Source organism: Cupressus sempervirens, chromosome 10 (assembly GCF_028749045.1).
Source record: "Cupressus sempervirens isolate cs-2001-9-10 chromosome 10, ASM2874904v1, whole genome shotgun sequence".
NCBI lineage: Eukaryota > Viridiplantae > Streptophyta > Pinopsida > Cupressales > Cupressaceae > Cupressus > Cupressus sempervirens.
In genome coordinates, this window is record NC_143127.1 from 556257745 (window position 1) to 556282767 (window position 25023).

At 34.7% G+C, this 25023-nt stretch overlaps 1 protein-coding gene across 2 annotated transcripts in view; it reads right to left on the reverse strand.

Annotated features, from left to right (window-relative positions):
• The window catches only part of LOC149535102 (Zinc finger C-x8-C-x5-C-x3-H type family protein), a 134603-nt gene that overhangs the window by 93437 nt on the left and 16143 nt on the right, over window positions 1-25023 (reverse strand). The window contains exons 4-5 of one of the 2 annotated variants that reach the window (XM_089802988.1): window positions 6905-7063; window positions 1422-1502 (exon numbers count right to left, since the gene is read on the reverse strand). In XM_089802988.1, the coding sequence (XP_089659114.1) occupies window positions 1422-1502; window positions 6905-7063 (240 nt within the window). The remainder of the gene's footprint in view (window positions 1-1421; window positions 1503-6904; window positions 7064-25023) is intronic. The other variant, XM_089802989.1, reaches the window with a different exon arrangement.

A 25023-nucleotide genomic window follows, 5' to 3' on the forward strand; every position in this document is an offset into this window, starting at 1 on the left:
ATTGATACAACTCTTATAGCGTTTGTATTTAGAGTTTCTTACATCAGTGCATAATCAACCATTGCATTTCGAAGCCTCTTGAAGAAGGCATTCCGAGCATCAGCCAGGGCTGCTCAGACTATGTAAATTCAACAATTAACTAGGTCATGTTGTTACCTCTGCTCATGTATCAATATATTCTACAAATAGATCATAAAGCATAGTTGAAGCATTTAAAGAATTTCCTATGTTGTTTTATTGATTGTAAATGAAACGATGATCTTCTTATGAATGGCAAAATTTTGTCGAACTACAATATTTGTATTTTTTTTGAAGTACTAATAGAATATAAACCAGTATAGGTGCAAACATAGACAAGAGTATTTTGCAATATGCTTCATGCAATGAGAATTATGTACCTTGGAGATTTAGATTTGTAAAGAGAAAACTTCTACACCAATGTGCATAAGCAAGCCAGAATGACAGATATAATGGTTGGTAAATGAATGCTTAAACATTTCCGGATTTCCCTTTTTAAATGCCATCACAAGAATGGCAGAAGAGTTGGTTGTGCATAATAAGATATGAATTCATATTTCTCTTTAATAAGCCAAGGCCAGATAGGCAAATTATTGGCTATGATTTAGCATTACTCATGCATCCACCTGATGAATCATCCAGGAAGACCAGTATGGTCGAGATGAAGGGTGTGAATAAAGGATACTCAAAATTATTAAAAGAAACTGTGTTAGCTCATGATAGTCCTTAATGTAGTCTTGTTGTCAAGTCAAGAGGTGGGTGATCAGGTACATAGTGCCCTCATAAATCCTTGGCCAAGGTAGGTTAGTGGCAAGCTTGTTGTTGTGATCACTAGCGGTCAAAGTGCTAGTAGTTAGAAGAGAGGTTGATGGGAGATGTCCACAGCCTCGTCAGCTGACTAGCCGACACTCTAACACTAGAAGGCTCAATGGTTGGACAGTTGTGCCCCAAGTCTGATTCCTAGGGTAGGGAGGGCCTTTTTTGGTAGAGATTATGTAGGGATACTTAAGGGCCCGTGGTGGGCCCGTGGTTGGGAGGTTAAGCCCAATGGCAATGCTTCTCCTCTCCTCTAATAGCCAAGGCTTGTACAACTCAAGGTCGACATCTTTTGCAATCTATAAATCGGGTGCATTATTCTATTTTGATATCTTGCAATTTCCAATTAAGAATTATAGTTAGATGAAATGGTTATTTCCATGTATATAGACTAAAGTAGTTAGATCAGTTAATCATTTACTTGTTATGTCAATAAAACGAAAATAGATAAATGCATAAGTAATTATAACTGCCTTTCATGTTACATTGAAAAGAGTGTTATTTTGAAATATTTCCAACTAATTATTTATTATGAAATTTTAGCATGTTACAGTAGAGAATGTTCACAGGGCAGGAGTAAACCGCACATGTTGGGGAAAGAGAATCCTAATATGGGAGCCCCCACGTAGATCATGTCCAAACTCGAGCAGCAGTAAATCTACCATCCACTACAAAATTAGGCACGTGAGAGAAAGTACGCAATAAAGGGGAACTACTAAGGCACAACATTTATGATCAAAGTTGGTAAACATTTCCTTAACCTTTTCTTATTTCAATTTGTAAAAAGGAATCTAACAAAGTTTTAATATGTATACTTTGTGTCTATATTGTGTCTTCATGCAATAATGTGTTTGCTTTGTGTCTTCTTTGTGTCTTTATGCATTAGTGTGTCTACCTCATGTTTTCATTGTGGCTCCATGCATTAATGTGTCTACTTCATGTATGCTCTATGTCTTCATTCATATATTCTTGCATAGGCCATCATAAACTAACATGCGCACGTTTTCAAGTGTTTAACATATATGCAGGAAAGAGAAGGAACCTGAGGTATGATCAAGTCAAACTGCTTGAGGACAAGCAACTTCGAGAAGGGCAGACTGTCATGACCCATCCAAAATGGAACCCCACAATTATTAAAGACTAAATCTAAATAAATATATAATAATAATGTAACACCTAATCAAGATATAACATCATTATATAAAATAACATCATTAATCTAACACCTAATCAAGATATAACATCATTACATAAAATAACATCATTAATTTATCTTACATTTTTATCAATGTCGATTGAATATAAAAGACAATTGAATTATTGAATAATAATGAATAAATAAACTCACAAAAATAATTAGATGACGGTGGCAAAAATAATTAGATGACGGTGGAAAAACCTTACACCTTAACTACAATATCACCACAAAATCATTCATTCTTAATAATCGAAGACATTAGATAATCAACAAAAAAAAAATTGGAAAATATTTCAATGTATATTAATAATCTATTTGATGTATTAATATCTCACTATTCAAATGCAATAAAAATTATATGCATAATTAATTAAAAAATAAGTCCTATAATAATACAAATTCAAATAATGGGGAGCCCATGTGGTTGAAGGGATGTCGACTCCTCGAATTTTCTTGGACTTTTTGTATGGCATCCATATTAATAGAGTGGAAGTAGCCGATTAGAAAACATAAAAAGGAGAAGTATAGGATAGGTGGACATTAAAAATAAAAAATTAAAGAGGAACAGATAATAAAACTAGAGAATAAAGGGGATAGTCAACAATCAAAACAGATTTTTAAGATGAAACAAAAGCCTCCAAAAAGGTATAAATAGAGAATAAAGCATGGGGAGATTTTAAGGTGGGCTTAATACATGAAGCGACCGAAAGGAATAAGAGAGTAAAAGGGGTTCAACAAAGTAATATATGAACCTAATTTATTTATAAGAGGAATATCTAAGGGAATATTAAGTGGAAGAATTAAGTAATGTTATTTAACAGGGGTAGAAAAATAAGGTATATTTAAGTTATTATATTTGGAGAGATTTGTAATATTAGATATATTTGCTTGGTATACAAAACAATTATCTTCCATGCATGCGAACTCCTATACTTTCAAAGTGAACAGAGACTTTATATATTTCTAAGTGTAATATATATTCAGAATCATTTGTAGTATAATCTAATCCAAACTCCAGATTGGAAATTAAAAGTGAGATAATGGTGAACCCTAATGGGGCTCATCACATATCGGGAGTGAGCTCATCACATATCGGGAGTGAGATTTCGTGGTTTTTTATTGCCATCACAGTTACACGTATCCAAGCAAAACCTGGCTCAAACCATTGAACTAGGCATTCATATTACTAGAAACAGCAAAATGCCCATTATTTCATGTGCACTTATAGTTCCCAGCATGAACCTACTCCTTGGCCTCGTGGTTATGTGACCCATTCAATCAAGCTAGGTGTAGATAGTTGGACAATCACCTTAACACCAAATGGAATTAAGATTTTAGGGTGATTGCAGCCGGTATTAAAGTATGGATGCCAGTTCACTTCAAAGGACATCTATACTTTGTTGGTATAAAAGGACATAACCAGAGCATCAATGTTTCCAAATAAATCAATTAGCTTCAGATTGCCTGTTGTTGAGAGTGTTGGATTTGAACATGATGTCTCTGAGTATATCAGTAGGTTTCTGTAATTTACAATGTGCTATTCAAAGAAGTGGTAAAAAGAATTCCCACCTAGCACTTTCCAATATAATGATCCTCTTCTACTGCTGCAACGTTAAATTCTGAGTATTGTTTCTGCATCTATATTAACAGTTTTCCATTCTCTATGCCATAAGATCATGGTCAATTAGTTCTTGATGGTACTAAACAAATGAACCTAAAACTCTGAAACAAATTAAAGCATAAATAGAAGCTCATCAAGTGCGGAATTAAGTATTTCATGGTGTAGAAACTGTGGCATCAGGGAAGGTTATTATGGTGTTTGATTTAATATCCTGTTCTTTTTCTGCATAGCTGTGAGAAAGACTGCAATTTCTGTTATGGAAATTTAAAACCAGTATTCATGCAAGATGTTTGATAAAACTACAAAGAGAGGAAAGGAGAAAGTTTAAATCTTATTTGGGTGGAATTTTAAGGACGATAACTGTTTGACAATATGCCTGAAAACTTGAACATTGGAAAGTCAAAAGGAGTGTTAAAAATTACTACCAGAACAGGGGGTGTTATTGAGGGTTTGACAACAAGCAATATGTATGATTGTTTAGAACTTCAGAATTTTTCCACTATATTCAAGACCTCTAAGCAGCTACATTCAGCTAGATTACTTGTGAGTAAAAGACACTAATGTCTCCGATGTACTACTTACTGCTTAGTAGACAACAACACAATCTTCTTTTGCAATATAAATTAAATGACTACCTACAAGCCTAACTGGCATACATAAAGCCCATCTGTGAATTCTATTTCACTTAAAATGCTATAGTTATATCCAGAAAATACTAAGTCAAATAAAATATAAAATGAAATAAAAAGAGAATGCAGGTAATCATACTCAATACCCGTATGCCTTTGGAATTCAAATGTTGCTTTCTTTCATTTTGAATTCGTGTTGCTTCCAATCAAGTACAACCTCTGATGTATCAAAGTGGAACTATTTGGAACATCAAACATGAAAGCATACACTGCATAGGATACCATCTGAATAGCATCCGTTTTTTGGTTTTCCCAAGATCAAAAAGTTAAGGATCTGCCTCTCTTCTAGAATAGTTAAACATATTGAGTTTGAAGTTCAACAGTCACTTCATATCTGAAGAATCAATTTAAAAGAATCTGAGAAATCTACCTAGAGAAACAATTTACATTTAGTTCAGTGCACATCCGATGAAACAGAATTTCTTGACAGCTTTTGGACAGAATCACTAATTACAACAAAAATTTACCATTTGTCTAAACATTTATTACTGAGCCTACAACATAAAAAGCTCAATAAAACTAAGAAATCTCAGCATTCATATTGCTTAAGCCTCCCTACCCTAAGTATTTACAATTAGGATACGTGTCTGCATCTCCAGCCTTGGCCAATGCCAATGCCAACAACCATGAATCTGCTTTGCACCGAACCATGAAATGGATTTCTGGAAAGATATGTTAAGGTAAAGAGACTTCACAGGTAACTGTAGACAAAAAAATAGGTTGGGATGCAAAGAAATGAAAAGCTCGTGAGATTTATGTATTGGTTTACAATTACTACATGTGTTAGAACTTAATACTCAATTAAATCCAATATAACTGCCAACCAATCTGTACAACTGCTACTACTTGAGATTCCTATCCATAAATTAAAATAAACATGTCTTCTTTAACTAGTTGATTGCTGAAAGTGCAGGATGTCTACACCAATGACTATTAGTTCCTAACTTCGATGCCATAATTCACTATCTGAGTCTTTTCGTAGAGCAAAGCCTACTATTCGGTGAGCATTGAATGTTATATAACCTGAGGTTCAATTGCAATTTCTACTTAAACATTAGAGAAAACGTGCCTGATTTAGAAATTCATTGTTACAATTGCAGGATACCTGCACCAATATGATTTTAAGTATTTTTGAGCCTTCAAAATAGTAATGTCAGTGTTAAAAAAATTCCTTAACTTTGATGCTAGAATTCAACATCTGAATTATTTCATAAAACAAAACTTGCTGCTTAAGCAATGTATTGGTTGAGATGAAATTGGGAACTCTTTCCATCTCAACCAGAAGAAAAATTTCCTGCCATGTGACTTTTATAATCTAAAGGAAGCTTCATCTAAACAGCAACAATGATTAAAAGAAAAAATTTATGGCCTTTTCAGACATATTGTCAGACCTTTGCATATTTATATTTTTCCTTTCTATATCTCATAACAAGTAAGAAAAAAAATAGGAAAGAATAGGGATATCAGTGATAAAATCCATACATAAAATTATAAAGCAGATTATAGATAATATCCATGCAAATAAAGGATAGGTTTCGATGATATAGAAATATATTATGTCGTGTAAATAAATGTAAGTTTACATGATATAGCACCCAAATTTGTTCCAATTCAGTTAGTTGCATTTATCTAAAGATAATGTTCAGTTTAACTAGGGAATTAGAACAGATAAAATATGCAACAGCTCAAGATGGGTTTGTTAGGTTGCCTTTATAGGTTTAGATGATATAGAAATATATTATGTCATGTAAATAAAACGTAAGTTTGCATGATATAGCACCCAAATTTGTTCCAATTTAGTTAGTTGCATTTATTATAAGACAATGTTCAGTTTAACTAGGGAATTAGAACAGATAAAACATGAAACAGCTAAAGATGGGTTTGTTACACTTTTTTTAGGTTGCTTTTTTATCATGTGAAGGGAAGGCAAAGATTAGTTCATTTCAGGAGAACGTTTCATTGCCTGGCATATTGTAACAAGGACATGATTATTTGGAATGAATTTGTGTGAATTTGCAGTTAATTAATTAACTGCCGGTTTTCTTCAAAAGTGGGAGTGGCTTAAATGTAAGCTTAGACTGTTCTGGTTATTGGTCATAATCAGAATAGAGCTAATCCTAGTAAAAGGTTCATAAATATTTCTATTACTTAGTATGGGCAAAAAAAATTCTCAAAATTTATAATTTCATTTCAGACCTAATTAGGCAAGAAGCACCACATTTCCTATCAAGACTTCTATAGATGCTGAAATGCATGTAGGTCAACTGAAGTATGCGTTGAAAGATACTATTTTCTTCTGAAAACTGTAGTAAAAGGTTTACTTCTTAAATCTGTTTCACTTCCCATATTAGATGTTCATATTTTGTATACAAATTTCTTCTCCAGATTTTAAAGATTTCAGTTCAAATTTATTTAGGCTCATAGCATCAAAAGACTTGTACAGATACAGCCTTAGCAGAGGAAGGATGAATTGTTTACTTAACATTGTATTTCTTAGGAGAAGTAGAATAAAGAATCTTGAATAATAGAGAACAGTAACACCCGCATGATAATATTACAAACCTCAAGTCCTTCCTCTTGCTCCCACGTGAGACCTGGACCGTTGTACATGTTTTTCATAAGTAACGTACAAGATCTGTCAGGATAAAAATGAGCTCTGCTGCATCGAACTCCAAATCGACAAGCTCCAGTTTTAACATGAAAGGGGCAATGAGTCTTATCCTGAAGAAATAAATATTGTTACAATCAAAATACTAACCCGAAGCCTATCCCACAACCTTGAGCGTTTAACAATATGTAAAAATGAAAAGAGAAAAGAAATCTGAAACTAGCAATGAGTAAAACCACCAAGTTTCACTCACAGAAAGAAAAAAACATATATAGGGCCTTGAATTCACAATAATACAGAATGATAAGGGAGGAATAAAATTAGCAACTAAATCCAACAAACAGCTATATTTCATAAAGCCTTGACTAAAAAAATGTAAAAATAACATAAATAACTCGAGAATAAGCAAAAGGCAAGAATCTATAGCACAGCAGTCAGTTGTGAGCCACTTATCTAGGAGGTCTGGGGTTCTAGTCTACTCAAGCTTAACACATAATAATAATTAATCTTAACAATTAATCATAAAAATTAATCTAGACTTCAGCCCATTACTTATCAAAGAAAAAAAACGAGAATAAGCAAAAACTCTGCTGCTAAACCAATATTTGCAAACTCACATAGGATCATTGTAGCATTCCACTCACACAGCATTAACATGGTATTATAAAAGCATATAATTGGAATTCAATTAACCGGGTTCAAAATGGGGTAACTAAGTAAAACTCAGCAATTAAACAACAATGTACTAGTTATAAAAAAAGAGATAAAAACTAAGATTGCTACTTCATGTCAAATATGGTGTGTAAATGTACAAACAAATGTTGGAGAAAGTAAGCATTGAAAGGACCACCATCAAGAGAGAGGAGGCTGGTGACTTGCAGGATCGGCATCATTTTCTACAATTGAACATCATTGCCATTGTCTCTGAGTGCGTGTTAGCAGTCTTTTTGCAGGTGGATAGGGTTTTCTGTTGAACTACTATGGGCATGAGTGTCCACTCCAGCATCTGCAGGTATCTGTTCTGGTTTGGTGAGCTTTCTTTTTTTGCACCGGGAAATAAGATTTTTGTAAGCCCTTTTTGAAATCTTCCGAGATGAAGTCATGGCACTCTCCTTCCTGTGGAGGTGGAGTCCAAGGCTCTTTAAAGAAATTCCAAGCAAAAGCATTATAGATGACACTGAACACTAAACCAAGAAACTAGATATGACATCCCCACTTATAAAAAATGATTTTGCTAAGAGAGGATAAGATCCCAAAGGTGATATTTGACAAATAAAATATATTCAGGACTATTATGAACTGGTAGAATGTCAATTGATTTGTATTTTCTATACATCTCCAAGGAGCATTCAACCATGGACCAGAAACAATGAACTTCCCAGTATTTGTTTTTCTGTAAGGGGTGTTTTTGGGCTATTCTCCACTAAGTAAAAGACCATGAAACAGGTTTTGTTAAAAGGTTGTGATTAATGGCAAGAAGCGGCCTGCTTACGAAATAGTGGGATGCCAATTTTGACTCAAGGGAAGATATACCAAACACCAGTCATTTGGGTAACTAACAATTCTTAGCTATTCAGTTTTGGAGGGAAGATTTTTTTTAAGCATGTAGGGACACTCTTGGAAAATTTGTTTAAGTTGCAGAAATAACTTCTCAACAGAGTCTTACACATTTGCTCAATTATAAGTGGAAGTTGATGTAGCAGAGGGTTTTATTGATCACACTGAAACACAGCCTCAAAAAAATAACTGGAAACAGGATCTACATGATGACCGAATTCCTTTTATATGCTCACAATATCATAAGTATGGACATTTCATCCACAACCATCCCAAAGCCCAATTAGAGGCCAAGAAGAATCCCAAAACCAATAAAAATGAAGGATCTGTTGCTAACAAAAGACAGGAGGATGGTTTTGTGCCTACTCAAAAATAAATCTTGTTCTTTAGAAAATGAACATAATGAAGGAATAAATGCTCGAACCTGGGGTGGAGAGCAATGAAAGAATCTTAAATGTAAATTCTGGTGAGGTAGAAGATCATGAGACAATGAAGCAGACTTACAAAATCAATAATTTAAGTATAGAAAAGGAAATGCTTCAGGAAGTGGAAAGTGGAACAGAGAAGGGTGTGAGAATTGAAGATATTAATAAAGCCAATAAGGCTATTACTGATTTTGATTTTGCAGTCACAAATGCCCTTAGAGGTAAATTATCTCTAGGGCGATTGGATCCCTAGACTGATTGCCAGATTGCTTAGTTTCTATTAAGAGAAAGGCAGGTCATACTCCAAGATAAAAGGCACTTCAGTTAATATCACAAAAAACAATAAAAGAAGAATCTTAGAAACATATACCTTTGGATTTTCACACAGGTGAATCAATTAGGCAAGGGAAAGAATGTACTTAATGAGAAACCCATGAGGGAAAAATAAGACAGGTGTGCACTGTAACCTTAAAAATTATTATTTCTCTTGAAATCTACAAGGCTAAGATTCAGTTTGTGACACTCTTCAGGTTAAGATTCTTGATTTCCAGACTAATAGTGTTTTTCTTCATCAAAGAAACTTTCGAAGGAGACCATGTTACAATTGAAAGGTCTATTGGATAATAAACGTATTTGGGGTTAAATGCAATGGCTCTAGAAGCCAATATAGGGGATTCATTTTTTTTGGAATAGCAAGGAAGGGAAACTGGCTGAGAGAGTTGAAGAGGATTCATAAATCAAAATTTCATTGGAATGTCCAACTTCTAAAAATCATTCACTTCACAAATGATTAGGGACTGGTCCTTATCTACACTAATTGGTTAAAGAGTTTGGTGGGATTGATCCACTCTCAGGCTGGAATTTGGGATGTGGGCAGTGATTTCAATTTGATTCTGAGATTAGAGGAGAGGAAAAAGGGATATTAATAATTTGTATAAAAACTCAATTTTGTTCAATTTTTGGAAAACCCAAATTCTTCTTACTATCATCCTCAAAGGTGGTATTTTCACTTGATCAAACAAAACAAAAGGAAACTCGTTGATTGCGCAGAGATTAGATGAATTTCTTATTTGTGAATCTTTACTAGGCTAAATCCTTCATTTTGCCTAAGACCAAATAAGATCATCCTCCTATTCTCTCAACTTCAGGGTTTTCAATTTCCCAAGGTTGGAATATAAGAATTTTGATGATAATATCAAAAACTAGTGGAATGAAATCAATTTAGATGGGATTTAAATGTAGAAGTTCCATGCCAAATTGAAACAGAATAAAAGAAAGAGAAAAGAGTAGCAAAGGGGCACCATGAAATATGAGTTAGAGCTGAACAAACAATTTGCAAAAGACTACAAATGATAAATATTATGGCACAAATTGGCTTAGAATTTGATGATACCTGAGCTAAAGAACATGACTTATTTCTAACTTAGCCAAGTTAAAGGAAGGAGAAAATTCGTTAATGCATCTTAGATCTAGAGTTCTCTAGGTAAAGCAATGTGATGCTAAATCTAAATTTTTACACTAGTAATGGTGGCACATTATATAGGTGAGGAAGATATCACCAAGGGCTACTCTATCTCAGAAAGTCCATGAAGGACAATTCTCAAGCTCTTTCTTTGAGGAAGATTGTGACAGAGTCTGGCCACAAGATGAGTTAATAGAGTTTCTAATGCGATAATGAGCAAACAATTAGTAAAATATTAATGCAAAGTCCAGATGCATAAAGTTGCTGCTGTCTCCTTTCAGCTTGACAGGTACCCAGGTTCAGATGGTTTCCACGTTAAAAAAATGTGGACCTTGGGACACTATTATATCCTCTGTTTGAAACCCTAATTATGATGTCCACATCCTCTTCATGTTATCAATCCAGTAACTCAATTTTGTGAGGTTTCTGCGAGAGACGAAATTGCAAAATGGTGCATTAAGGATTTCATCAATAATAGAATCTCCCAAGTTCAAGGAATATTACGATAATAGATAGTTTCTATTATCTCTGTTTAGTATCTAATGGTTATCTATTGTAATCTTCTATAAATATTAGAATGTTTCTAATATTTTGTTTTTTGTTTCTAGAATAGAATGTTTCTATTCTTTACAATTGTTTCTTAGGGAAACATCATTCAATCTCTTGTATAAATTGATCTCTTGATCACTCTTAATAACAAGCAAATATTTTCAAATTACTTCGTAATATGGTATCAAAGCCAATACTCTAAAAAAATTCAAAAATAATTATAATTTCTTGGTTAAAATTATCTGCCTCTAATTTATGAAATTATTTACATGCATATTTGCTTCCAACTCTCTCTATAATCCGACTAGGGTTTTCGTAACTTCTGGTTCAATTCTGTAACCCATTTCTGTCTAGCTCCGTCTGGTTTTTTTGCACATTTCTACTATTTTTTGTGGTTTTTTTGCAGCAAGACTGTTTTTGTTCAAAACCCTAATTTTCGGGTTCAAAAAATTTCTATGATTCCAAATTCTTGGTGGGTTTTTCAAGAGCTCAACTAGGTTGTTATCAGATTTTCCTGAGTGCCTTGATTTTCAAGCAGGCCAATCCAGAAACCAACAACATATTCTTTCTAACTTTTTCGAGCTCTCTTCTGGGTCACCCTTCAAATTTTTTAAGTCTCTACTTTTTGAGGGTTGCATGTACTTGCATGTTGTTTGCATGTGCTGCCTTACCATGCAAAGTCTCACATTTTGCCTCCCTTAAAAATTATGGTGGGTTTTCATAAAAAATTTCGTCAAAAAAAAAGTTTTGATGGGTTTTCATAATATATTCCCTAAAACTTTATTTTTTATGAGTTTCTATAAATTTTCCTTCAAAATTTTCTAATTCTGTAATTCGCAAAGTTGTGTGTGATTCTTTTGTGGTTTGTAATTTTATCCTCAAAAATTATTTGTTGGGTTTTACCGTTTTCCCTAAAAAAACAAAGCTTTGTAATGTTAGTTTATGATTGATTTTTCACCACAAAAATCATGTTCAGTTTTGATTGATTTTTCACCACAAAATTCATGTTCGGTTTTGATTGATTTTTCACCAAAAAAATCATGTTGGATTTTCATTGTTTTTTCCCCTCAAAAATCATGTTGGGTTTTGATTGACTTTTTCACCACAAAAATCATGTTGGGTTTTGATTGATTTTTCACCTCAAAAATTATGGCTTTTTGCAGTTTATTTTGGAGCATTATGCTCATCTGCAAGGTTTTGGAGCATTACCCAAAGTACCATCAGCATTCTTCTTAGTAGACATCCTCTACTCTAGATTCATAAGGCTCGTAGAAAAAGAACGTTCAATGCAACTATTGCCACAAGTATGGGCACATGAAGGATGAATGTCGGAAGCGGTTAGCTGCCCTATCTAAGCAATCTGGTTCACAGACCACAGCGAACAGTGCGGAGCCCCTTGAGCAGATAGAATCTGCCTTTTACACTTTTTGACAGCTTTGTGCTCTGGATAGATTAATCATTAAGGGAGGGTATTACGAAAATAGATAGTTTCTATTATCTCTATTTAGTATCTAATGGTTACCTATTGTAATCTTCTGTAAATATTAGAATGTTTCTAATATTTAATTTTATGTTTCTAGAATAGAATGTTTCTATTCCTTACGATTGTTTCTATTCCAAAACATTGTTCAATCTCTTGTATAAATTGATCTCTTGATCACTGTTAATAACAAGCAAATATTTTCCAAATACTTTGTAATAAGGAAAGAATGAATGTAAGATAATGTAGACGCAACCTACAACAACGTATAATTAAGAAGACCAAGCTTGTTAGGAGCAATCAACAGAAGTGCTAGGGAATGCATCTCAGTCATATACCTTAATCGAAGCTATAGAACAACCACAAATATTTATAAGGAGAAAAATGATAAAAGTGAGTATCAAGAAGCAATATACTATTGACCAAGGCGGCAGTAATTCCAAAAGACACAAAAGCAGCAAAATACTTATTGAGCCCAAATGATTCACTACTCAATTACAAGGAAGAACGATGGTCAATACATACATAGCAAACATAAGTCAATATAATTACAAGCTACATTTACAAAATACCAATTACATATGATGACCAATCAAAGATACGGTTAGATATTATGCCTTGCTTGGATTGATCCATCAAGGCATATAGTCAATGCATAAGGAGGAACAATAAGAGTAAAGAGACTATTAATAACATAAAATTCTGTAACTACATACTATACATGAACAAAAGCAATTAAGAGGGATATAGTGATTAGATAGAAATCATTAAGCATCATTAAAGCATAATTACAAGTAAATTGCCAGAAGACAACATAATCATTAATAAGAGAAAGAGTGCAATTGAATCAAGGGAATCAATTTACCTTGTTGTGAAGAGATACATCTAATAATGAGCGGATGTATTGTTACATCCCAATTTTTGACCTAGCTTGAAATATAGACGTTGAAGTTCACATGAAGTCAGTTGGTAGTTTAATTTGATATAATCTGGCGAAATGGTAAGATAGTTAGTCGTTATGATTTCAAGTGAAGATGACATGCTAGTTATTCATTAATCGCGAATTCATGGAATTAAGACGAAAGGTTAACTAATATGATTATTTATAATTTATAATTTAGTTACAGAGAAATTCCTTGCAGGGAGCTTGTCGAAGGGGTGGAAGCATTGTCAGAAAAGAATTAGGCAGGGCATCACCATCATTGGATAGACAGGTAGAGGACCAAGCGATTTGTAACAGGACTCATCTCTGGAACTGCATGAGTTGTTAATAATTAATTAAATTTAATTAATTAAGTTTAAATATAAAACATATTCTTAAAAGTTTTTAAGAATCTTTCGTTGTATTATTTTTAATAATAATTTATACATGTGTATTTGAATATAAAAATATTTTGGCATCTTTATATGTTAATAAATTAATAGAATGATGTTTTAAAAAGTACTTATAAGATTTTAATAAATTTTCGAATTATAATTATATTAATAAAACTTTTTCACCCCTTGTTCCAACGTTTCATATTTTCCAATCAATGGGAATTTCAATCACATTTCAATCTTGTAACGGCAGAAGATGAAAAGCCGATCAATATCTTTTATATACTGCCTTGTCGTTTTCAAGAGGAGGAAAAACAACATTCCCGCCTGTTCATGCTTCCGCCATGGTCCCAAATATTTGTCTTTCTGTAACCCGAGTTGGTGATAAATGAAAGTCTCTCAGTCGTAAGGTCAGATTTGATTGATTAAATATGTTGGCTTTGTCGCTTATGGGGGACATTGGATATCCGTCTCAGACTCTTCCTGCAACACGTTTGCCACCCTGCGATACATTCATCACCCTGCTATACGTCTATTACCCTGCTCAATCGCTGTGCATTTAACATCTGAACTTCCACGTTTTGCATATCTCTTGTCTTTTGTTCCAACGGAACACTGAAGAAGCAAACACACTAAGATACAGTAACTCCTCTGTATAGCCGTAAGCCAAGTAAGGTTGTGATTTGTTTTCTTGTTTTATCTTCCAACTCTCATTCATGTATTTGTTTTGTTTTTAAGTCGGGTTGATCCAAACCTTAAGAAATATTTTATACAGTATTAAGACTTGTTGCTTACCTTTACTGACTACTCAAGAACGCCTTAGAATTTGTATGCACAATAGCTTATGAAGCAGTTTACTGTTTAAAAATGAAAGCCAACTGTGGAAGTATTAGTGCTTATATAATCTTGTTTTCCTTTGTCCAGTAATACCGAAAACCATCACTTGAGATTCTTTTGAATATAGATTATTTCAATAACAAACCATACACGCCATAAATCTGTAGATTTTATCTTGAAATGTTTTTGTTCCAGATAATATACAGAAAAAGTAATCAATTATGAATACCAAGGAATTTCATAGGATGTAAAGTTTTAATAAATGGATATATGATGTAATGGTTCAGGCACCGAGAATACACCGGTCTGATGACCTGTTGATGGTGAGAGGTGTAGATGAACCTGATAAAAAAAATTAAGAATGATATCAGTAAATTGAAAATTCACAAACTAATCTAATGTGTTTAACTCATGCAATTCCACTTTGATAATTATTAAACAAGCACCTGGAAATCACAGGCTTGGAGGCCTGATGAGGTTGAGGGGGCGTGAGGAAAGATTCATCAACAACAAGAATCAGTAATATCAGTTATGACATTTTAATACATATCATTAATAATAGCTCATGCATATTCCTGTTATAATGATCTCCTGCTACCAAGTCGTATGGCATGTTATAAATCATGATGCCCAATGAATGGTAAGATTTTCCCTGTCAATTCTGGGTAGGGAGGACCTTTCTCGTTAGAGATCATGTGGGGATATATATTGTGGTCCGAGGTTGGGTGGTAAAGCCCCTGGCAATGTTTCACCTCTCTCAAGATATTAGATATGCGTCAAACAGAGATAAGCCATGAAATCAATTGTCTATCGGAAACAGGTATTATCATTTTTGTTTATGAGAAGGTAAGATTAAATTGAGGTATATCATTGTTATCATCTTTTTACTTCATATAAATGAATATTGAATATAAGTAATTATCTAATTTTGAGAAATTGTCATAGATAAGCAATCGGAAGGAAAAGAAATCTGAAGCCCTAATTGATTGTGTGACAGCTGGAACCTTAATTGATATGGTGGTATTAGAAGCCCTAACTGAATCCGTGGTATCGGAAACCTTAGTTGAATCCGTGGTTGCAGAAGCCCTAAATTGAATCCGTCGTCGCGGAAACCCTAGATAAATCCGTTGTCGCAGAAGCCCTAAATTGAATCTGTGGTCGCGGAAACCCTAAGTGGTAAAGCAGTACCAAAAGCCCTAAATAAACCGATGGTAATTGATGCCCTAATTGGTAAGATGATATCTGATGCCCTAATTTAAGTTATAATGGTATTTAGTGGTATTCATCAAATGATTTTTTTTGAGATAGCAGTCGATTTGAGAAATTGTTATATTATATCTGTGGACTAACCCGAGTGGTTGCAGAAGCATACTTAGATGAATTTCAGTCTCAGTTTTTCCAAGGTATGTGATTTCAATTTTTGAGGTAATTTCATTAAAAAGTATTGCAAGTATTTAGTTAAGCAATTTTGTTTAACTGACTTTAACAGTACTCTTCTTCACATGAACATGAATGATGTAACTGCCTTCTTATGAAGTCGAAGTTAAAACTGTATTCTATGCTTATGATAGATGTTAAAATTAGACCCGGGAAAACCAGTTGTTACATGTATTTAAGGAAAGACAAGTCCATTGGAGGCAACCATTCCCACATGCAAGACATGAGATAAGATTCAAACACATTCCAGCAAAGGAGAGAGGAGTTAGGAAATATAAAATATGTTCTTTGTTGATTGCAAGGAAGCGATCAGAGGGAAATAAATCATATTTAACTACTGGAAAGATCGTTGGTATGCTGTAAATTACCTATGATTTGATACAGCTTTACCAAATATAAATATTTAAAAGCTAACGAGGGGCCAATATTTGGTCCACTTCTATGATATAGCATTGGCAACAATTTAGATTTTAAATTAATGAATCAGAAGTGTGTGCGTATGTGTGTGTTAATTGTGATCACATATACATATATATATATATACATATATATATATATATATATATAATTCATTCATAATCTATTTAACGTTGGTATATTCATATCATATCCCTTCTTGCTGTAGCCCCTTTTGAGGACAACATATGCCTTAGTCTCTTGCTATAGGCCCTTTTGAGGACAAGAAGATGGTAGGGAATGTCTAGAGTAATTCCTTACAAGTTAGGTGAATCCGAAGAGAAGCTAAGGCATACTCCCAAGATGGGTATGAATGCGTTCTGGAAACTTTGAGGCAATCCACTTGTAGATTGGTACCCAAGCCCCCTATGACAAGTACTCTTTGTCCTTACAATTGAGTTACAAGAGAAGGGAAGTGGGTTTGAATATGTAACCAAATATATTATAAATTATTCATTGTTTTCTTAAATTGATTTGATTTAGATGCATAATCCATACCGCATTTGAAATTTTTAGGGTAAATCAAGTGAAGTCCTAGTTGGGGACATTAGAGACACTATTATTGAAGATCTGCTATCGACGCTGGAAGAATCTAGAACCTCAAGTAAGATGTGCCAGATCCCAATTTTTCTTTTCTTCCTCTGATTTCAAAAGAATATAATGCATTCAGATTTGACAAGCTTTAGCCCCATATCTCTTTGCAACAGTTCATACAAAATTATGGCCACAAGACAGCAATTGTGGCTTCCTAGCATACAGGATGTATGTGTCAAAGGCAAACAAATCCTTAATGAAGTACTAATTGCTTGAGAGGCCATTCATTCTTCAATTGGGACTAATAGAGGAATAATGATGGTGAAGTTGATTTGCTATTGCTTATGATTTTCTAGGAAGAAAAATCCTATTAACAGTGCCCTGTAAATTGGATTTTTCCGAGTAATGGATCAATTGGGTGGAAGGGTGCATGATTTCCAGTTCTTTCTCAATCCTACTTGATGGTGGGCAAACTGGATTTACAGAATGTGATAAATCAGACAAGATTTGTTAAGTTTTATGAACCAGAAAATATAGAAATACAATGAACTGAAGCTCAAAACCAAAAGAAAAAGAAAAAATAGATTATCCTGGGAAAACCCTTCTCGAGGGGAAAACCCAGCCACATGAAAAGATCTTCTTCATTGAATAAAATAATGGAACTTGAAGCAAAGCTCACAAGATTTCATCTGGAATGAATCCTTCACTGAGATTGTTAACACTCAACAATCACTCGCAGAAAGCACTGAGTAACAGAATGCCTTTCTTCACACACAATATCATACACAACAGAATAATGCACATATAATCCCTGAGGTAATATCAACAAACAAGTTATGTCCGTAAAACTTCAGAGGTCGCGCTCTATCTTCCCAACAGCTCCGATGATACTATCTTTTCAGAACAACAATCATCTATAACCAAAAATGGTTTCTTCAAAAAGAACCAAAAACTCATCCTCCACTAAGGAATATGAACAAATTATAGGATCACCAAAAGACAATGAAAACTATCTTTCTTTATGTGCTCCAAGCAGCATGAATATCAACAGACGACAGTTCCACCTATATTAATTATCGTGGCACAAGTAGACACGGTGGCTAGAATCAACTCCGGACACACTTATGTGCCAACTCATTATTTATTAATTTGCTGCTCCAATGAATAGACATGGTGGCACAAGAGTAAACCATGGTGCCATATCAGAACAACTCCAAAGATGGAAACACCAAAAATTACATGCCATGAAGAACAAAATACACGATGCAATCAGAAAACTCGCCAGCTGCTAGGCAGTGATAATTCATTGTCTAACTGACTCGAATTGTCACAAAATAACTCTCCTAGTACACGGCAGTGTCTCTAAAATGTCGAGCACATACAAACAAGAAACTCTAGCTGTTCCACAGGTGAGAATGATCTCTCACAGAGCTACAAAACACTAACAAGATTGTCCTCTTCATTAACATTGTATATCATTATGGTGGAAGATTCAAGCTATTTGCTAAAACATGCAAAGTAACAGGGCCAAATAAAAGGTGTTTCAATCACCTCAAATGCAGGCAATCCCTCTCATAGCGGTCCCAGATATCTTGAATGTTTGCCGCAAGTTATATAAGCAGCATGCTAGATTAATCTCTGTTATAATCCATTTTGCAAACAGATTTCAATTGGATCATTCTTATACCTCTGTGCAATCTGACATACTTCTAATATTGAAATTAATGCTTACTGATGAAACTTGTTAAATCTCTGATCTAAATTTGATCAGTCAGAAATAAAACATAGGGTTATCCAAGTTTTTGCACATTAACAGTAACAGTAGAGTGTAGACTGTATGTTTAAAAATTCCCCGTCTTATCCATAATAGCTATTTGTTTATCCGGAAAACCCTAGGTCCCAACGAAGGTGATATTACACCTCAGTACTGATGAGAGATATTGCTGTTGTTACTCTTCAGCAATTCCATTCGCTGTTGTTACTCTTCAGCAATTCCATTCTCTAATGCTGTTTGTCATTTTTCCCTCCACATTAAGTTCTGCTTCTGTGTTAAGGATGAGATGTAATTCTTCTTTTGTTTTAATACAGTAAGAATTTTGAATTTACAAAGGAGTTTAAGAAAACTCTTTCACTATCATTTAAGGGATTTTATGTGAAAAGCATATGGTTTTCCCTTGAACAATGGTATTATATCATGAAGTGTGGCCTATTAGTTAGGGTTAGGCCTCTGCTTCTTACCTAAACACTCTGTACGTATTAAAATTCAAGAGAAATATTATTCAAATCAAAAGGATATTTAAAATACCCTAACCCTAACTGTGTACCATAAATAATTAGTCTCCCTTGCTCTGGGTTTGTAGTCTGAAAAAGTGAGCTAATAAAAGACATTTATAAAACACAAAGCCATTTTCTGTGAGACACTTGGGAACCAGCTCCTAACTAGCAATGAGAGGACCGCAACAGTCGACTGCAAATGAGCATTTTAGATGGAATACAGGTGATTTTTCTTTTTAGAGTGATCAGTGCACGATTTTGCCAGCTACATCGCAAAAACAATGTGGATTGGCCAAGAGGGAGATGGCCCTTCCATAGAAGGAATCAATCATGTTTTCAGAACAATCCTGACAGGTGACAGAAGGGTTTGCAAATTAAAATTGCACAGGTGTAAGAGTGGAGGATGCAATGGCAGGTAATGGTAGAGGATGGATGAAACCTCAGCAAATGTTTCCTTCTCAAGGGGATTTGTTTCTAATCAAGAGGAACTTTTAACTTTCAGCAGATTGAAAGAATGTTCTGGCGGCCCAAAGTGCAGCAGGATGTGATCAAAGACTCTACAAGTGAGCAATAATGTTATGCATGTTAGGGCTTCTTCACTATTAATCAATAATAGGCAATGGTTAGAATCCATTTCTTTCTTAGAAAAAAAAGGCCTTTATTTGGAAATGGACGAGCCCCTGGCCATCTCTGAGTAAGGTAAGAAGATAGTGTGAAGATCAATGGGGGAGCAATTGCAATCTAAAAATGATGGCCAACAGGTTTTTTATCGTTACTTGTTCCTCTAAACATGATAAGGAATGGATTCTCAAAGGAGGGCTTTACATGATAGCTATAAAGGAATCTATGTCAGAGACTGAACCTCAAACTTTGATCCCTTCAAAGAGAAGGTCAAAGAGCTTCTTAAAGCTGCCTCATGAATATTGGGCTGTGGAGACATTTAAGATGATTTGTGACAGCTTAGGAAACTTTGTTTTATCGGAGGAAGTTGTAGATAAACAAGATTTTTCTGTCCACCCAAGGATTCTAGTCCGTGCGCAGGAATGTTACCAGATCCCTGACTATATTGTGTTGGATTCAGATATAGGAGAGTGGACACAGCCCCTCGTAGTGAAAAAAGGTGAGGAAGTTGAACCCACTGAAACTCACAGAAAAGAAGATGATTTGGTTAAGGGGAAAGGTTTGGAAGCAATATATTGATTGAGAAGATTATTATAAACACTCAAAACCATAGTGTAAGACTGGTGCAGAGCACCAGGAGCACTATGAGATGTCATGACCAATTTCGGTCCCAAACATGTAATATGGCCAAGGGAAGGCCACTTCTATTGCATTTGAGGTTAGATAAGTTTATTATGACCATTTGAATCCATTTGTAAGGCATCACTAGCCATTTTGTTCAAGGAAATCCATTAGGCCTTGGGTTGGTCAAACAGAGTCAAAGGGTTAGGGGTAGAAATATTAAAAATGAGGTCTAAGAGTTATTATTTTCATTTTTATAAGGTCTTATGCAAGATTTGGGATCATTTGATCCATAAATGTAAAAGGTGCAAAAACGTTGTAAATTGCTTAGCAACTTTTGCAACTTTGAACAGATATGTCATTATGGTGTTTAACGGGCCGGGCATAACAAGAATCGCGGCGATTCACGCGATTCGGCGATTCAATTCAAGTCAAACGATTTTTTTTGAATCGGTGAATTGAATCAGCAATAAAGGGTTTATGAAATAACTTGCTAAATTTTAAGGGTTTTTTTTAATTTGTCGATTCATGGCCAATTCGATTCCGATTCATGGCCAATTCACAATTTGATTCGGCCTTGCCGATTCCGATCCGATTTCAATTCTCGTTACTTTTAACCAATCAACTACTTTGAAACTTAGTTGAACGAAGTTGTAGGTGGTCGTAAGTGGTTTGAAAAGACCTCTTTGGGTCAAGGTTGGAGGAGAGATGCTAAAGAAGATCAAGGAATCAAAAGTAGGACCGTTCCATATTTCTAATTGTTTTTTGCTATTACAGTCTCATATTTCTCATTGTTATAGATTGAATATGGTGTGTAACTAATTGGAATTGGTGATACTATGTGTCTACAATCTTTTTGAAGTGATTGAACATCAATCCATGAAGATAGGAGAAAGTTAGAGAAAGTTTTCAAAAATAAGTCCTTTCACGGGTTAGGGTAACCAGTGACCCTTTAAAAATCCATGACTTCCCTTTTACATGGTGTCTATTACAGTAAAATAATGAATGTATTATAAAACAAAGATCATACATGATCTATATATACAAGCATATAGAACAATGTTTCTATAACGAACAAAGAGAGAGAAATAGAAACATTCTAAAGAGAGAAAAAGTTTTCATATTGAACAGAGAGAATATTAAAACATAGAAGAGGAGTGACCATTAGATATTGACCATAAGATATTGAAGTAAATCTACAGAAGAGAGAGAAACAATATTAGAGAGATTTAACTCTAATACGCTCCCTTTATGGTCAGTCTAACTTCAAAACAGAAAAAATTGCAAGCAAATCCTCAAAAGGTGTAAAAGACATACTCGGGCTGATCAATGAGCTTTGCATGTTCTGCAATATTGGCATGTGGCTGAGACCCTCCCTGCTTCTATTGTTCAGAAGCAATGCAAGACCTGCATTCTTGGATCACATGACTGAATTGTGGCAATAGTTGCACCGAAGTTGCTTCTTCTTGAAGCTATCCTTAGACTGAGTGGATGACTGAGATGGGCCTTTATCCTTGTGAAAGCATTTGGCTGAAAATACTTGTTCAGAGGACGTTGAAGGTACACCGCTACCAAACTGTTGTTTCCAATGGTCCTACTGCAGAAGTTTGGTGCACAAATCTGGAAATTTGAGGTGAACATTAGTTGTTGTATTGTTGAGCATCTCAATAAAGTGCTCATAGGATGGTGGTAGACTTTTCAGAGTAATGACCACCATATCCTCTTCCTCCATTGTACAGCCAATGGCCTCAAGCTGATCTCTAATGTCCTTAATCTTTAGAAGATGTTCTTGTAAGGACGTGCTCATCCATAATAATAGAGAATAGTTGATTCTTCAAAAAAAAAGCTCTAATGTTGTCTAATGTCTTGTGGAGATCCTTCAGTGTTTTCCAGATCTCTATAGCTATCCTACCAAACGACACTTGAGGCAGTTGATCATCAGTAACTGAAAGCTTAATAAGCATAATTGCTTCACGATTATGCTAATCAAACTTCTCTTGAGTAGCACCAACTGTGGTAGGATGACTCTCGATGACATTGTGTGGTGAAGTTAAAATTTTGTGACCAGCAGTGCAAATCCTTGCAAAATAAATAAGGACAATGGAGAAATTGAAAAGCAATCTTTTCTCTAAAGAGTTCAATGACACTATTAATGGTGAACAACTTCAGGACTCTGCAAAAAGAAAAGGAAGTAGGCAATTGCTTGTATCTTCTTGGCTTACAAATAGAGTCTGGGAAAAATTCCAATGATGTCCTTTCTAAACTAGAAGAATCAGATTCACATCTATCAAAAGTTAAACAATCAGATTGGACCTCTCTTAATTGAGCTTTGCAGTCCTCAATGCTTGCTTTGGTTCAGAATAGGTTTATGGAACATCCAAATAAAAATGTCAGACTTGCAGTGGCTTCTTGTCTTGGTGAGATTACTCGGATAACACCTCCTATAGCAGCCTATAATGATGACGTGTTGAGGAACGTTTTGCAGCTTATAGTGAAAAAATTTCAAGGGTTACATGATGACAAATATTTTGCCTTTGTTAAGCAGGTTAAGATCTTAGAAATTATGACAAATGTCAGATCATTTTCCATTATGATGGATCTTGAATGTAATGATTTGATTCTTTATCTGTTCCAGTGCTTCTTGACTCAAATCAGGGAGTACCAATTAGAAAATATGAAGACTTGCATCCACACTATTATGTCGCTGATCCTTGGAGAAATGATGAAATTTGCAAAAGGTTGCAATTTGATTTGTTGTGTATCTGGAGAAAGAAATATAATATATCACCTGCTGCATACAAATTCTCCAAAAGACTGATTGAGCATAAAATTGAAATATTCAAGAAAGTTATGACTGAATATGAGCTATTTTCACAAGCATACAGGTTGTAGGATCTCCAAAAAGGAGCAAGAATCAAATAAGGAGAAAGCAGATTTTTTTGACATGCAACCAAACTTGGACACTTCATCATGTTTGTGATGATGGGATAGCCAACGAAATACAGACCAGCATTGGAGATGATACGAATTTTACCATTTTGCCCCCACAAAGTAACATAATGAGTGGTGATGACATGGATTCATCTATTGCCAAAGGTAAGGGACATTCAAAACTCTACATTAGTGATTTAGAGATTGAAGTTGACAAGCATTCCATCAAGGATAATCACACTCAATGTGAAAGCATGTTGCATATCTCTAAAGAAGATTACAAAACTTCATGTCATGAGGAATTGTTTAATGACATAACAGCACCTTCGCTTTTACACAGTGGCACACAAATCAATCAAACAGGAAGTTTGAGACATTTGATGAATCATGTGTTTCTTATATCAGCAATTCACTTGTACATGATAGTGATTTAGAGGACCAAACAAAGATGACATTCAAGGATTATGATGTTTTGGATGACCAATCAGAAAATTCTCTTGATAATGACAACGATGAGACCAATTCTTTAAGGAACAGTTGAAAGTCGCTGAAAATATGATTGTTACAGCCTTAGTGAGCCATGACAATGCTCACAAGATTGTTGAGGATCTTCACATGAAGGCACAAATGGAAAAGAGGCCAATGGGAGTGGAAAGAGATTCTTATATTGTTGATTCACAGAGGGTTAAAGTAGCCTTGGAATCTTTGAAATCAGATTATTTATGCCTACTTTCAGACAGAGATTGCATTTTAAAGGTTGCTGAAAATTATGCTGGTCAGTTAAGGGAAAAAAAGGACGAGGATAATAAGCTCAATAAGTAGCTTACGGATGCTCGGGAGGCCTTGGATAATACACGAGTTGCTCTTAATGAAACAGAAAATTTGATTATTGTCACCAATCAATCCAGGGAATAGGAGGATAAAGAAAGGCATGAGTTTTTCTAGGAAGTGATTAAGGAACTGAATAGCTTTCAGCAGATCTATGACTTGGATAGCTGCCACAAGAAATCAACAAAATTTTGGATCAATTTCAGCTGGTAGATAATTCTTTGTTTGAGGTTGATGCTGATTGGACAATTTATAACCCACTTTTTGAATTGGAGGAGGAAGATCCTACCAATTTACATGATGAGGATGAGATTGATTGAAGGATTTAGGACCCAAGAGTACACACGAGTGTTGACACTTGGCCACAAGATTACAGTGATGGGATTATTTCTAGAGAAGATGGTAGGATGATATGCATCTAATCTCAGGGTCAGATGTATAGACTGGTTTGGGATCCGAGAGTTGATAGGATGAGTGGTTTACTTTTTGAGGATTATGACGAGTTGCTATACAATCTTGGGCTTGGAGCAATTTTAATCAGAGTAGTGCAACAGATAAGTGCAGCAGTAATATTCAGATTGGGCTACTTGCAGATTCATATGGGACTGTGGTACCGAATCCTTGAGGACGAGCAATCTTGAGGAGGAAGGACTTGTAATGGCTCCTTTTTGGGACATTAAGAATTTTGAAGTCAAATTCATAAAATATTAATTTTGTCTTAAGGAAGCTTAATGCAAATTTATA